We start from the raw sequence: 16,797 nt of genomic DNA on the forward strand, positions 1-16,797 counted from the left end.
GGTCTGCCAGGACAAGAAAGGCATTGAACCTGGGACTTTTTGCATGCAGAGCAAGCATTCTGTCACTGAACTATGTTTGAAGCACACATTAAAGGAGCATCTTTCAGTAAGAAACTGGTGCCGTGCCAAGTTCTTTGCACGTGCAAATACAAGTTATTTCCATGTACAGCTGTGGGAAGGGGAGAGTCACTTCAGCAAATAGACTTGAGAAGCAATGACAAGACCAAGAAAAATGAATCATGGAGGATTTGTGGAGCTAAACACATATCCTTTGAAGAAATATTGGTGTTTGCAAACTATTCGAGAAATTGAAACAATAAGAAAAGAGGTGCAGCTGTGCACCATCCTTATAAACGGGAGTATCTGGTTTTTAAAAAGGCAAAGGGACATAACGTAATGTAGAAGTAAAGAAAAGAGAGGATACAAAGCTGAACATTGAGGTGCGTTTGATACTGAAGTGGAATGATGACAGCCTCAGCACCTGAGTCATTTTAAAATTGGACTGGAAGGAGCCTCAGCGAATATATATAGCAAGTAATAATTCTGTACTGACAAGGAAATGAACTCACTGGCTGAAAGAATTCTTTTTTCCCCAGCTCTGATTTCTGTGATCAGAAGATGATGAAATGAACAGTAAATTTAGAGGGTTTCTTTTTAAAGGGAAGCATAGATTGAAGTTGAAATTTCACACGGCGATTTGCCTTTTGAGCATATCACATCAAACATCAAACTTAATCAGTTAGCATGAATTGTGCTAACTCTCCAAGCTTTAGATGACATAGGGGAAATATTCTTATAAAGAGCAATACAAATTTTAAAGGAGGGAGGTTATCACAAGGGCCAACTACTCATAGAATCATCACGGTAATTATTTACAAAGTGTATGACTGCCTGGAGTTTTGAATGTGGGCTTTTCTTGCGGTCAGACAGCTGCTGGGAGCATTGTCTAAATGAGACAATGACTCATTTAATGAAAGCAAAAGCTCAGTGATCATTAGGTGTGCACAATACCAGACTAACAGTACACATCAGCTTTCTATCATAGAGGGAGAAATACGCCATGAGATTGTATTGGTTCACTTACTTCCAGATTCACATATTCTGCAAAGTAGAGATGATTTCTCTTCTTTCTTGGTTTTGAGTTTGCCCTAGTTTCTCTGAGATTGAATTTTAGTCCTTTTTAATTTAATTTTTCTTCATTTTGGATGTGATGTGACTGCTTTTTGTTGTTTAACATCAATATCTTAGATGCTAGTAGTGGCTAGCCATGACAGATAACTAACAGTCACAGTGACAGTTGTTTTCATGTTGTGATGGATGCTGCATGTGCATTAGTGTTGCCAGCATGTGACTCGCAGACGGAGCCATGGCCAAGTCCAAAACCAAGTCCCACAGTTCTTCTCCAAATTTCATTGTCCAAGAGAGTTTATTTCTCTGCAGTTGTCACAAGGAGACATTTGACAGATGTCTGATCACGAACCAGAACACTCTCTGGCTGTTTCCAGGATGATATTAGACAGCTATTATGAAACTGTCAAGTCTTTCTTTCATACAGTGTTTTTCACCAAGATGTCTGATGTAGTAATAAGAGCAAGGGAAAGAGACAGAAATGAATTTCTTTCTAATCAAAAAGCCACATTGTGGAGATGGAAGCTATGATGCACTGGGCCTTTGGAGACTACCACTAAGATACAGCATGTTCATTTGTAACTCCTCCATTACACCATGTCAGAGTAATGGTTCCCCTTATCTGTAAATAATAAATATATATATAATATTTTAAATATCTCAATATGTATATAATATCTTAAAGAACACATCTATATTTGACATCAGAGTCAAAACTGAACTGATAGAAGCTGGGATTCAACAATATCAGAAAGGCCACCAGTTCTACGCCCATGGTCTAACTTTTCATTTCATCCCTATTGAAAACTATAAAGCAGTGATTATTTTACTTGGTGTAGTGGTTTCAATGACTAATCTTGATAAAATAGTAAAGAGTAGAGACATCACATTGGTAATGAAGGTCTGCATAGTTAAAGCAATGGCATTCCCCATAGTAACCTATGGATGTGAGAGCTGGACCATAAGGAAGGCTGAGCGAAGGAAGATAGGTGCTTTTGAACTTGGGTGTTGGAGGAAAATCCTGAGAGTGCCTTGGACTGCAAGAAGATCCAACCAGTCCCAACCAGTCCATACTCCAGGAAATAATGCCCGGCTGCTCACTGGAAGGAAGGATATTAGAGGCAAATATGTACTTTGGCCACATAATCAGAAGACAGGAAAGCTTGGAGAAAAGAATGATGCTGGGGAAAATGGAAGGAAAAAGGAAGAGGGGCCGACCAAGGGCAAGATGGATGGATGGTGTCCTTGAAGTGACTGGCTTGACCTTGAAGGAACTGGGCGTGGCGACGGCTGACAGGAAGCTCTAGCATGGACTGTTCCATGAGGTCACAAAGAGTCGGAAGCGACTGAATGAGTAAACAACAACAGTGGTTTCAAGGATTGGGCTAAGACTCCAGGAGACCAGGGTTTAATTCCTGCTTAGCTCTTGAAACTCACTGGGTCACTTTAGGTAAATCATACTCTCTCTGTCTTAGAAGAAAGCAATGCAAATTTTCTTTGAATAAATATTTCCAAATATTTCCTATGATGAGTTTGCCGTAAGTATGAGTTGACTTGAAGGAACAACAACAAAAGGTATTTCCCTTCCACTCTTCAGATAAAAAGAATAATTTTTCTAAGATGATACATACTGTTACATATTCATGTACGGTCTGAAATCAGTGAAGATATGTGGGGTTCCTTCCAGACTGTTTTAATTGTTGTACGCAAATGTACATAGATTTAGTGTGCACTTTTATGCATATCTACTTAGAAGTAAGTCTCACTGAGTTCAATAGCATCTTTTTCCAGGTAAATATATATCAAATTTCAACCTTAGGTAGTTATACTATTGAGATAGTTTGAAAACATTGGATTAATATTTGGGTGAGGTTAAGAATCTTGTTGATTAGTTTTGACTAAAGTAGACTCACAGAATCAATTCTTGCCTAGTGAGTTCCATACATAGGTATATTTAATTGATTCAATGGGTGAAGGATGCAACTGACAATAAGGTGATTTAGACCAGTCATAAAGAAAAAGAAGTATATGGAATTTTTATACTGTAATGATGAGTAGTCCAATGAGTAAATTGGAGTTCATTTCACTTCTTCTGAACACTAAAAATAACTGGATTTTGTTCATTTTGAATTATCCACTTTGAAACGGGTAGTACACATTCTACTTTATCTTTTGTATAGGCATTGACAAAAGCTTTGAGTGGAATTAAATTCCTGTTTAATTTCCCCATTTGTGAAGCGGAGGGTTCTATGGAAAATACGTATGCTTGTTTGAATTTTAACTCCCTCAGTTTGTGTGGTTGTTCTTCGATATTGTGTTTATTCTAACATAAAAGTAATAGAGCTTTCTATGTAAATATGTTTAAGTCCCGGTCAGATGGTCCAGCCTTCCAAGCTTCCCAAGAGATTTGCAGGAGTTTTCGGAGGCAACACTGATGGAATTTTTCCAGAAGTCAAGAGTGACATTTGTAGATGGTCCATGTTTGTAGGCATAAAACAGAGTTAGAAAAATGATAGCTTTATAAACCAGCATCTTGGTGTTCCAACTTCCTAAGAATGTCCTGATCCTCAAGCACTCTCTGCTTCATTCGAAAAAATGTTGCACTCACAGAGCTCAGATGATGTTGTATTTCGGTGTCTATGTCAACTTTTCAGGAAAGGTGCTGCCTAGGTAGCGGAAATTGTCATTTTAAAGCATTACAGCATTAAGCTTTATTGGTGGCATTACAGAGAAATTGATTGGTACCTGTTGGTAGAGCAATTTTGTTTTCTCAATGTTCAATGAGAGGCCAAGCCTTTCATATGCTTCTGCAAAGATGTTTAAAGTGTCTTATAGGACTTCCTCTGAATTAACACAGACTACATTATAATCAGCATATTGGAGTTCTATAAAATACATTGTTCTGACCTTACATTTAGCTTTCAGCCTGCTGAGGTTAAAGAGCTTTCCATCTGTCCAATACGTGATTTCCACACTTGTGGGAAGGTTCCTGTCAACAAGGTGTAGAATCATAGCTATGAAGATGTAAAATAAGGTTGAGGCAATAATGCCCCAATTTTATTTTCCCTATATGACATCTGATCTCACTTTAAATGGGTCACTTTGAAAGCCATTGCTGTCCAAGACTGTTGCCATTATGTCATCAAGGAGGAGCCACAGGACGTTTGCAAATTTATCAGGGCATCTGATTTTTAAGAGGATGGTCCACAGAGCATTCCAGTTAATGGTTTTGAATGCCTTTGAAAGATGGATGAAGACCATATACAAAGGTTGGTTTTGTTCCCTGCATTTTTCTTGGAGCTGTCATGCAGTGAAAATCATTTCCACTGTTCCTCTGGAAGGGTAAAAGCCCTTCTGTGACTCAGGGAGGATGTCTTCTGAAATAGATAGAAGGCAGTTTGCAAGGATCCTTGCATGGATTTTCCTGGTGGAAATTAAAAGGGAAATACTTTGATAGTATTCTGTTCTTTATTTCTTTTTGAAAAGAGTGATGATAATGGCATCCTTGAAGTCCACTGGGATCTTCTCAGTCACCAACACTTTCTCAATGAACTTGTGGATTTGTGTAAACTCAGGCCCACTCTCTTTAAAGATTTCAGCAAGAATCCCATCAGGTCCACTGGCTTTGTTATTTCTTGATGCTTTTTTGTCCACCAGATGTTCCTACGTTCTCTGGTTTTCTTTGGACCTCAGCTTTTATATTAGCGTAGATCCTTTTCTTAGCAACACAGTTAATATCTCTTTGCCATATTTGGAAGGTTTTCCTTGTCTTAGCAATTAAATGTTGGATCTCACTATCATTGTCATCAAGCCAGTCTTTCCGTTTCTTAGTTTGGTATCCAATGGTTTGTTCATACGCTGTAATGATAGAGGCCTTCAGTTTATTCCAGTGTTCTTCAGCATTTTCATGGTGTTCCATGGCTAAATGATCCTTGAGTTTTGTTTGGAGAAGGGTTAATTTAGAGGGCTTGAGTGTTGATTTTATACCTTATATTTCTTCCTTAGAGTCTACATTTCAGAGAGACTTTGATGGCCATTGTGGATCAAATTAATTGGTGGTCTGTCGAGCAGTCATCAGTGCTTTTCGTGTCTCTTGTAAGAAGTACATCACTATGGTCTCTAGAAATGTATATATTAGGAAACAATGCATTCTAAACCCCACAGTTAAATATTAATTTTTCAGGGTTCTTTTTAAAGCAAAAAAATGTAGAAAAATACAAAACTTACAGCCAATTACAAAACAGTAGAACTGATTTTGCACTAGTAAATATCATTGTAGATTTTGGTTGTTCTGCTAGCTGCCATGGCCCAAAAAAGAAGTGAAACTTCTGTGGATGGAAGCAGGTTGATCCATTTATCACTACCCAGGATTGAGTCATAAAATGAAAACCTTGTGATGGATGGATGGATGAGAGATACATTTCTTGTTCCAGTTTAAGACCAGTTGAAAAGGAAAAATCACTTTCTTTAGCTTACATTTTGTCAAGGCAAAATGCTTGACTCACTAATCTTTTTCTGTAAACCAAGACTGTGAGAGTCAAATAAATTTAATCTATGCAGAATTGATAATACAGCAATAGAATAAGCCGTGATAGACTTTTGTTTGGCTTTCCTTTTTCAAAAATGCACATTATGTATTTCTCCTGGCTGTGTGTCATTTTGTCAAATGTGTAAAGAAGCGTGTGCTGCCAATGTCCAAGCTATTTGCTGGAAACCCACTGTGCCCCTCCTTGGCAACTCATTTCTTTGCTATCAGGTAATACAAGATGGTCAAAGACTGCCAATATTTTTTCCTCTTTATGTCCGCTGTGGTAGGAGAATGAATTCTTAAACTGTTCTACGCAGAAGGCAAGAGACAAGCACAACGGGAGTGATGGAAAATCTTTTTGTGCTGTAGTTGGAGAGAGGAAGCAAATAACCTCTTTTGTATTATTCAGCGCTCTCTCTCTCTCTCTCTCTCTCTCTCTCTCTCTCTCTCTTTGGCAGTCTCTCCTCTACTACTTGAGCTGCTCAGCTAATAATGTTTTTGACAGTTCTCCAGAGAAGGGAGCGTCTGTACAAATGTTACACCCATTTTCACCTTCTACTAACAGCTCCTGAGGGGTGAATGTAGAATCAATATTCATTAACGCTGGATTGGGGAGGGGGATTAACACATTAAGTGACTATTGTGTCAACACTTATATGAATATTAGAAACCATAAGAGAACTATAATGGTTTGGTTGACACCACTGCCTGAAGTTCCCACTTATAGCCTTACTTTCAAAATGGAATATTTATTATTTAAAGAAATGCATCACAGGTAACTGCATTACTTTCAAACTCTACAGAAGTGGTTCCCAACCTTTGAACTTCAACTCCCAGAAATCTATTTAAAATGTTGTCCGCAGTAGTTTTTACAAGGCCTTAAACCTTCTCTGCCAAACAGTGCTGGTGTGTCACCAATCATGTGTCCCATGATTCCACAAGGGACTTGAAGTTGACCACCAGGAATTAGTTCCTAGGCAACAAACTGAGCACAGAGCAAACTTGGACTATTTTCACATACACTATGATTCCATGTTGACAAGCCTTGCAACATCTTATGGAATTCTGAGATTTATGCTTTAGAGTGGTCTATTTGAAATTTGCAGCCATAGAGCTTATGTAGTAACCTCTCCAAACTTAAAAAAAAAAAGAATTTCATCAATTTGGGCATTTAATGTGAAGTCACACTGCTAGAATTATGTAGCATATGTTTTATACTTTATGAGGAACTGTCTATTCTGTTTTTCTATACATTATAGTAATGATTATGGAAACTGGCACCTACACGTATCAATTAGCTGGGCCAATTTTTTATGCAAAGCTCTGCTTTCCTTAATCCTAGTTAGTTTGTTTGTTTTTAATTATACACTTCCTGAATTCCATGAAGGACAAGAGGAAGAGGAAATTAATACATAGAATATCTGTTTTAACCTCTAGGGGTTCTCATCAAATTTCTAAGAGTTTCAATCATGCGGCCGCCCTGATTCTGCACATACATTTGCCTTGTGCCATAGTAATTGGAGAGAAGGGAGAAAGCCTTGACTTCTCACCACTCCTCGGAAACCTCAGTTCAGGCCTCAGCTTTGCAGAATGTCAAAATGCATAGCAATTATCTTTGTTAATTACTCTGTAATTATTCAGTTTAGCAATTATCTCTGTTAAATTCTCCATAATTTAGTTTAGCAGTCTGCTCTGTAATTACTCTGGAATTACATAGAATTATTCAGAAAGCATTGGGAAATCGGCATGGCAAGATGGTTGGACTGAGATTTGGGATTCAAGCCCCTTTGTCACTGAGCCATGAAACTCATTGGTTAACCCAATGGTGTTGTTTCCCAGCTAGATGTCACTCGCAGAGCTGTTTCAAGGATGAAGCAGTGAGTAAGCTGAAAAAATGTGTAGTGTGAGTGTAAATAATAAAAACATAAATCTCCATCATGGGATGTAACGTCCTCAGCATTAAATAAAGCCTAAAGCTAAAAAAACAGATAAGGATAGAGTAAAACAGTTGCATTAGTATATACCACTCAGTCACCCTGCTCAGGACTGAAATCCTCCTGGATTCACGTGCCAGAAGTCAATTGTGCAGCAGCCATGTGCTAGTTTAGTTTTGAAATATAAATTGTGTGCCCTTTAAAAAGTCTTGGAATTGTTCCCAGCAGTTAAATCTAGTTTGTGCAAGCGGTAAAGAAAATACTGCGCACTTCATTAGGTATAAAGCGGAGATTCTCTTCAACTCTCTTCTTGAGTTTCATTTGCATTTTAAGGAAAAGGCATTGGAGTAAGTTTAACTACATTCAGTTTATTTATTTTTAAGCAAGCAGTTTCAGATGAAACACATTATTTGACCTGAGTTATTTAATTAATTTAACTTCACCAAAACCTGGCATTCTTTGTTTTATTTGCCATAATTTTTCATTTGAATTGGCTTATTACTTCACTGTATTGTGCAAAGCCACCCCAAATTACATATTAGTTAATTAATTCGTTGCCTGAATTCTGGTAATTATTTCCAAATGTAAATACAGACTTTTTTTCAAATTAGCTCCCTTACTTTGATATTATTACTATTCTCAGTTGCATAGTTTCTAGGTGTTGGTTAGTGGAGTTTTAAGTGATTCAGAGTCTCTCCAAAAAGTTTCATCAGAAAAGGTGGCATGTTGCAAGGGGTGTAACTTTTTGTATCGTGAGCACATCCATGGTTGTTTTTTACATAGATTTTTTTAGTCTATTTTGAATTGTTTTATTTCCCTCAAGGTGCTAGGCCTATTATTATTATTATTATTATTATTATTATTATTATTATTATTTTCTTTAATGGTTTATTTCCTAATTTTAGACATTGCATGAGTGATTACTTAGCTCAAATATCAACACTTGGTTTTCAAAAACAGTCTTGTTTATTTATATATAGCAACATTTTTGCAAGGGCTGGTGAAAAGGAATTGTATATTTTATGGAAAAGAAAGTTCCTTTTCATATACATCTCTTGGGAAAGGAACACCATCTGCACATGCTTGGAGGTTAAGCTGCAAAATAGCATATAATTTTGTTTGATGGATTATGCGGCAGTGTCTGAAGTGGTCAAAGGTGCACTGTAAATACGGTGGCATATACATCACCATCTCTTTATTATTGTACATTATGGAACACCCAGTGTACGCCAGCCATGTAATTAAACAAATGAGCTCATGTAACCCCAGAAGAACTGTAAAATATCTCTTCCAACAGACGGCATCCAGCTGCATTTTGTAAAATGCACAGAGCATAAAACATGGCTTGTACCTGTACATCGTGGCAGGAATCCAATATTTATCCCCGGTTTGTATTGCAAGGAAATGGGGTCCTCGGGGTCAGAATGAACAGCTGCTTTAATTATAAGATCCCTGTATATCACATCAAAGTTTTCTCCGATCTTGTGCAAAACTCCAGAATATACCCCAAGGGTTCATTCCAATCAGCTTTCATTTTTATGATGGATAAGTCTATGTAAGAATGGTCTGGTAAATTATCTGTTTCAGGTGTCAAGATAAAAGGGATTTTTCCCATCTCTGCTGCATGAAGCAATAGTATATGAAATCCATTATTAATATGATTTTTTAAATCTCCTCTGCTTCTCTCTCCTCCTTCTTACTCTCATCCTCCCCTTTTCTAATGCTGGCAGGAAAGAACTTCTAGGGGGAACGTCTTCAATCTGTTTCTAGGTTACTTCACATACAATCTTGATGAACATATATGCACACATCTATCAATATGTCCAGAATTATCATTGTTCACCTCAGCCCTTTGTATGCTTCTCAGCTCCACCCATATAACAATTCAAACTATGCAGACTTATACTGATACCAATGCAACTGCACAGTTGTGGCCATCATTCACAAAAGAAAGGCATGTCAATCACACCTCACAAATTAGGATTAAGGTGGGATGTGAGGGGGATCTGACTGCAACATGTGTCATTGCATTGATCGCCAGGGTTGATTTGGCTGATCTGGGTGGCTAGGCAGGGTCCACTTCTTCCCTTCAGATCCGTGTGCATTCCTCCAAAGTTGTGTACTTGGTGGAAAAGAGCAACCAATCATCATCATCATCATCATCATCATCATCCAATGTCGTTGTATTAATAATAATAATAATAATAATAATAATAATAATTTATGTATAACCCTCCCTCTTTCCCCAAAGTGACTCAGGGTGGTTGCACTCAGTCATAGAAGGAATGTACTGAGGTCTACATCTTTGGTCCCCAGTATATGATACTTGTACTCCCCTGCTAGAGCCTCCAAAGAAGCTCAAGAATTTGGATGGGACAAATATCTGCACACATATGCTTATATAGGTAGATACACGTTTGTAGCCCTCAACTTCTGCCTCAAGGACAGTGGTAATTCTGCTGTGGGTTTTATTTATTTATAAAGCCATGAGAAGTACTGAAACCCATCTGCAGAAGAATTCAACACCTTGGATAGCTCCCTTAAAATTCAAACTAAAGCCTAGGGTGGATTCTTCATCCATGGGCATGGGAGGCAATTCCAAAGTGCTCTTCAAAATTTCACTTTGCCAGAGCCAGAACCTTTTGTATGCATAAGGTAAAGGTAAAGGTTTTCCCCTGACATTAAGTCTAGTTAGTTGTGTCCAACTCTGGGGGTTGGTACTCATCTCCTTTTCTAAGCCAAAGAGCCGGTGTTGTCCGTAGACAACTCCAATGTCATGTACTGCATGTAGCATCATTACCTTCCCACCAGAGCAGTACCTACTGATCTACTCACATTTGCATGTTTTCAAATGGATAGGCTGGCAGAAGCGGGGGCTAATAGTGGGAGCTTATTCTGCTCACTGGATTCGAACTGCCGACCTTTCAATCAAAAAGTTCACCAGCTCAGCGGTTTAACACACTGCACAACCAGGGCCTCTTTTTATATCCATAACATTTGCTCTTTTGCTAAACTATGACCATCCCAAGAACATCATATATAACTGAAGTCATGTGGCTACTCTAGCATTGAGCACACCCAGTTCAAATTCCTGATCAACAATGACATTTACTGCCTTTGGGTGATCACTTTCTTTCTGCCTAATATACCTTCTCGCTTTTCTGTAAAGAAATGGGAAACAGCATTTGCTCTTGTAAACTGCTTAGAAGAAAGATGGGAAATAAGATAAAGTATAGAATTTTCTTGTTGTTCATTGAGGAAATGTGTTTGTTTGCAATGGTCAACACAAATCCTGGTTATCTGGTACATGTAATTGCATAGTGCACATCACTGGAAATACATGTATGTGGTATGTAGGAATTTAAAGGATCTAAATCATCATCAAAACCATACAAATTCCTTACATTGTACTTTTGCATACCTCTTAATAAGCATGTGTTAGAAGTCTATTCTCTCCTGAAGAAGAGGCACATGGCAGAGGAACATTCAAGTGAATTTGGTTTTTCGTTAGCTATATATCTTTGTATTCTATATTCTACAGAGGACATGCAAATGATTTCCACTGTCTTTCTGTGGGACAACTACAAAATTCTGAAGAAGACTGATTTCTCAGAGCACATCATACTGTACTACATGCTGCTTATTGTTTAATGTCTGCTTCCTTATTTTTTAACAGATGCTATGCTTTTGGTAGCAGACAGATTAGAAGGACCATTCAACATTGAATCGGTAATGGATCCCATTGATGTCAAGATTTCTGAAGCCATCATGAACATGCAAGAAAACAGTGTACATGTCACAACAAAGGTATCCAGCAATTTTTGTGCTACTAAACACTTAGAGTAGTTATTGTTAATAACATTTTGTTTCTTGCTTGTGAAGTCCTGCCTGAATTCCAGCAGAATTTTTCCCAATTTTACTGGTTTCATGGTACAATGAAATGATAGCTGAGAGGTGTCTTATAGAGTTTTGTTTTTCAATGAGAATTTACCAAACACCAAAAATATCTTCATAAACATGATTATGAGAAAATATATTTTTAAAAACTAAATGTGCGAGAAAGCAAAACTGACAGATTCACCCAGCCAGGCAGGCTTTCAAGTTCTTAGGAAAAATCCTGCAATCATGCAGCTCTAGCATCATATGCAAAGGGATATTATAACAATTTAGAGATTAACTGAGATAATGCGTAACATAGGCTTTCATAGACTTAGGGTGCATCTACACAGACATAGATATCCAGGGTGGGGCTGACATTTCTGTTCTGAATGTACCCTGATTTCCACAGAACCATTCAGGCAGTCTGCCCCCGAGCCATGGCAGAGGTGGGTGTGTAGATATTGCAGATATTGGGAGAAAGAGAATTGATTGTCTCTTCCTTTGTCAGCAAAGGTGTCTGGTGATTGCCTGGTGATGGCTAGGAGCTCTCCAGGGCTCTGTGGCCTGCTACTGCACCAGCAGCAAAAACACTGCTCTTATGCCGCCTTAAAGGCTTTTACTGTTTTCTTTACTGAGTCTTAGTTGTCCCTGTAGTTATAATGGGTTCAGTTCCTTTTTGTATAGTTTCCTGTGGGAGAGAACTTTAATTACACCCTGTCCCTCTAAGAAACCCCCAGAGGCAGAGATTATGGTCCTCCTCAGCAACTCCTTCACAGTTAGTCAGTCTAAGGGTGTCAAGAAACCTAGGGGCTGCAATATCTTTCATGTCAAAGGTTTAGGAGACTCGGTCTAAGGAAATCGAGTCAAAGTTTAAGATGTCTAAGATGGAAGAAATTAAGTTTAAGACTTAGAGAAACAAGCCTGGAGTATTAAGGAATCAAGTGTGCAGTTTAAAAAAGAAAAGAGATTTAACAGGGGGTGTTAACAAAAGTCAAAGCCAGACAAAAGTCAAAGCCAGACAGAAAAGAGGCTAGAAAATTGATCTTTTCAGAAGAAATCAAGAGAAACCTAGTTAAGTTCCAAGCTTCGATCTGTTCATTCAACTAATTGTTTGTTAGTTAGACCCTGGGAGGAGTTAGAGCACTGATTTTCAATACAATTAATATTTTTGTTTACTGTTACACTTTTTGTTGTGAGTTTCCAACAATAGGGCACCTGGGAGAGTTAGCTCAGGAGACAGAACAACTGCTCTGATTCTTCCCCTGTGCTGTGGGGCTCATGGAAAAGGTGATGGCAGCCCTGGGTTATGTGGACAGTTGACCAGTTCAAATTAGAGTCAGTTCCCCTTTCTAGACCAGGCTGTGGCGCAAGCTATTGAGCTGCTGCAATAAATCACTCTGACCATGAGGTCATGAGTTCAAGGCCAGCCCGTGGCGGGGTGAGCACCCGTCAATTAAAAATTAAAAAAAATAGCCCCTGCTCGTTGCTGACCTGGCAACCCGAAAGATAGTTGCATATATCAAGAAGGAAATAAGGTACCACTTATTAAAAAAAGTGGGGAGGCAAATTTAACTAATTTACAACCTGGAATGAGGAAGTGCCAGCAGAGTGGATGATGAAGCAGCTGCCCCCCCCCCCGTGGCGAGAATCGAACATCCCCTCAGGAGAAGGTTAAATTGCCTCTGCGTCTGTCTCAGTCTCTGTTTAATGTGTTTATGGGCATTGAATGTTTGCCCTATGTGTGTATAATGTGATCCGCCCTGAGTCCCCTTCAGGGTGAGAAGGGCGGAATATAAATACTGTAAATAAATAAAAATAAATCAATAGACTAGTCCTAGAGTGCGGGGCTCCTCCAAAATTTCACTGAAACCCTGGAGCATTCCCCATTTTCTCCTAATGTGGAGTAAAACTGAGTTAATATGTGAGTTTTATCCTGAACATTGACTAGACTATTTCTAGCCAACACCTGAATATAAGGCCAGTGTAAACAAACCTTAAATCTATTTTTTCAAATGCATCTGAGGAAGCAGACTTCGGCAATGAAAGTTTGTGCTGTCTTTTTTTTTATCAGCTTCTCAACTTATCATAGCAGGCCAATATCACATAGCCATCTCCAAGCTGGAAATATGTGTTCCTACAACTGATAGATTTTCCTACAACTGATAGATTTGATAGTTTGATACATCCATAGATGGTATCACTTAGATTGATTCCCTCTTCACGTTTGTGTCTTCTAGTCTATCTATTCCACTTGCAACATGGAGGCTATTATGATGCAATTATCCTTGTCATATACCACTCCTTCTGAGCATTAGAAATCTACCAAATGTGTCTTCTTCCATTTATGTGGATTAGGACTTTTCAGTGCACGCTTTAATTCAAGAGTGTTGTTGTTCCACTTTTCCTATTATCCAAACATAAGCCTGCTATCATTGATCTAATAGCAGATAAAACTTCAAAATGTTTAGCATATCTTATGCTATTGTGTCTTGGAAAATATATTGTGGAGCCTTGTGCAAATGCCTCTTCGGGAAACATTGAAGGGGCCATAAAGATAGCAGTTCTGCTTTCCCAATTCTGAATGGTTGCCTCCAAATTCTGTTGAATTAAGAAAACAGAACATACTCATCAGGGGGGAAATGATATTTCAAAGGTCATGCTTGTCACTGGAACACATTTGGTTGCCAGTCAGTATCATGATGATGTAGAAAAAACAGGTAGACTTGTCCTAGATACAAATTGACTTTCTGTCTTGTGTTGTACTGTGCCAGAAGCATTCTTCCATAAGTTTTGGTATTTGCCACAAATATTTCCTTTTCTTTGAGAAATACATTTTTTCACACTAAAAGACTAAGGATCTGATGTGGAAAAGACAATATTTCAATGCTATTTCATGGTGGGAAGCAGAAATAAATATTTGAAGACTGGGTGCCAGTCCTGAATAGACACTTCTGACAAAAATATCCAGCCTCTGAGAAACACTCCATAGTCCTTAAACTGTAATAAAAGAACAAGGCCCTGAGAAATTCCTTAAACTTGAAAACAGGTGTTGAGTGGGATTTCAGGTAATTTATATCACTTTTATGCTGATGTATATTTTAACTTGAACAGTTGGATGAAAGGCAAAGATCTTCTCCAGCCTATAAAACTGGGGTTGGCAAAGTGCAACTTTGAGCTACAAGTGTTTTCGTGGACTTTACTCCTTCAAACTCTCCAGGCTGCCCTTTTTCTGGTACCAAAAAGGAGAAAGAGGATATTTCTCTCCTCAAAACTTCTAAGGATATCAACGTAAAGAATGACAGGTTTGAGGGAGCCACCTACACTATTTAATATTATTACAAAATGCATTTTTTCAAAGCCAGCAATGACCATCTGGTCACTTGCAGTTTTGTTTTGTTTGGGGGACTTTTTGGCCCATCTGTGAACCTTCTTTCAGAAGATCACAGAGCAAAGATTTGCCCCCAAATGCATTGTTATTGCCTCCTTTCTGCTATATGGAAACTTTTTTTTTTTGCTTTGTTGCTGCATCTGTGAAGGAATTCCCAATGGAGCACAGTGGAGAGGCAGGTACAGGTTGGATATAAATGATGCAGCCCAAAAGCTCTACTTCATTTATCTAGTTTGACCTTTGGTAAATCAATCTTCTGAAACTCTTTACAGAAAATCAATATCAAAAAGTCTACTTATTTGAGTGCTGACAATGACATCACAGATAGATTATTTTTACTGTGTTATCAAATTTATCATGCTTGATATCCAGAAGGAAGATGCTGCTGCATTCTGTTTTAAGTAACCCTTCACCATAGTTTAATATGGTTCTTCCAGGTCTTTCAAGGGTGTGGACAGCCCAAACCAGCTCCAGGTTTAAGATCCTCCCGCTCCATTCCTGATAACTTTAATACCCGCTTTCGTCCCTATCACCCTGAGGAAAGACCAACAACAGCTGCCGGTACAAGCTTGGATAGGCTGGTAAGTAATGTTTGTGGTAAAGAAGTACAAATAGAAAGAATTTTGGAATTTTTTTTAATGACTGAAAAATTTGTTTCTCAAGTGTTGGGGAACCTTGATGAAGAGATTCCAGGACCAATGTGATCGTTTGCAGTTCAGAACATATTCTGTAAAAAGTTTACTTTTTTGTTTCATAAAACAGACGTTTCTATGCAGGAGACATTTTCTGCAGAGAAAATGCTGCTTTCTGTTCAAAAAGCCCACATATGAATGTTGTGCAATATTAAGTTCTCAACTGTTAATAGTATCAAGAACTAGGGTTGTGCAATTCAACTGAATCGCAATCCATTTCAGTTATCTGAATTTTGGCAGACCCACGGATCTGTTTTTTGGGAACCTCCTGAAAATGGTCACCATCCAAAAAGCCATTTTCAGTCCACAGCTGAAAAATGCAGGAAGATCTGGCCCATTGGCAGCAATGGGGGAGGGGTTTCTGGGCTCCCCTTCCCATCATTTTTAGGACTGTTGGGATTAATATGGCCACACTTGGAGGAAACATCAACCACTGTTAGCCCACTAAGTTTCATAACGTTTGGGTCATCTCCTGATTTTTAAGATTTTTTTTCTTAATAGGAATAAAATCTCTTTTAAAATTTCCCAAATGTCAAAGATGCAGACTTCCACATCACACAACCCACTATTACGCTTTCTTTACTAATAAAAACAACAGCAACTTCTTCCAAAGCTTTTGCATTTCTTGACTTCGGAATGTGGTGTTTTGATGGTACAATTCTTATTAATACAAATAATAACAATAATATTTTATTTCCTGATGGAGATTGGAGTTAGAGGAGAGCAAGAGGAACAATGGGTTCTATTAGCAAAGCTTCCACAGAAGCCCAATAGTTTATTATTTTTAGGCAACAGCCAAATTATTATTATTAAATGAAATAAAGAAGGAGAGCAGACAAAGAGAAATATTTAGTTTAAATCAAAGCTCAGAGCCACCCTAAAAGAAAAGCACATCCACCCACCCAAGTCCCCAAATGCTACACACCCGCCCACACATATTTTCCAACTCCCAGTCCCTAAATAAAAAATCAAGAAAACAAAGAAAAATCTAGGAAAATTAAAAATTAAAATTAAATTCAATGAGCCAAGCCAAAAGCTAAAGCTGCCAGCAAGAGGCAAAGCAATCTGACTGTAGCTATTGAAGCACCTCAACAATGGAGGTCCTTGCCCCATTAAATAGACACAGCTTGCGTAAGACATATCTGATTAGCCATTATGATTCTGATTAGCCCAACAGGCAAGGCTTACAGGGAAACCCCATGCAAACATGTGGCAGCCTCTCCCTGCACCACGTCATCCCAAATAGAA

General features: G+C 38.3%; 1 protein-coding gene across 3 annotated transcripts in view; it reads left to right on the plus strand.

The window, feature by feature from the left end:
- Positions 1-16,797, plus strand: part of gpc6 (glypican 6) — a 954,464-nt gene that overhangs the window by 845,029 nt on the left and 92,638 nt on the right. For all 3 annotated transcript variants that reach the window (XM_062977295.1, XM_008106861.3, XM_003218685.4), the window contains exons 5-6: positions 11,267-11,397; positions 15,295-15,438. In XM_062977295.1, the coding sequence (XP_062833365.1) occupies positions 11,267-11,397; positions 15,295-15,438 (275 nt within the window). The remainder of the gene's footprint in view (positions 1-11,266; positions 11,398-15,294; positions 15,439-16,797) is intronic.

The sequence above is a fragment of the Anolis carolinensis genome, chromosome 3, assembly GCF_035594765.1.
Source record: "Anolis carolinensis isolate JA03-04 chromosome 3, rAnoCar3.1.pri, whole genome shotgun sequence".
NCBI lineage: Eukaryota > Metazoa > Chordata > Lepidosauria > Squamata > Dactyloidae > Anolis > Anolis carolinensis.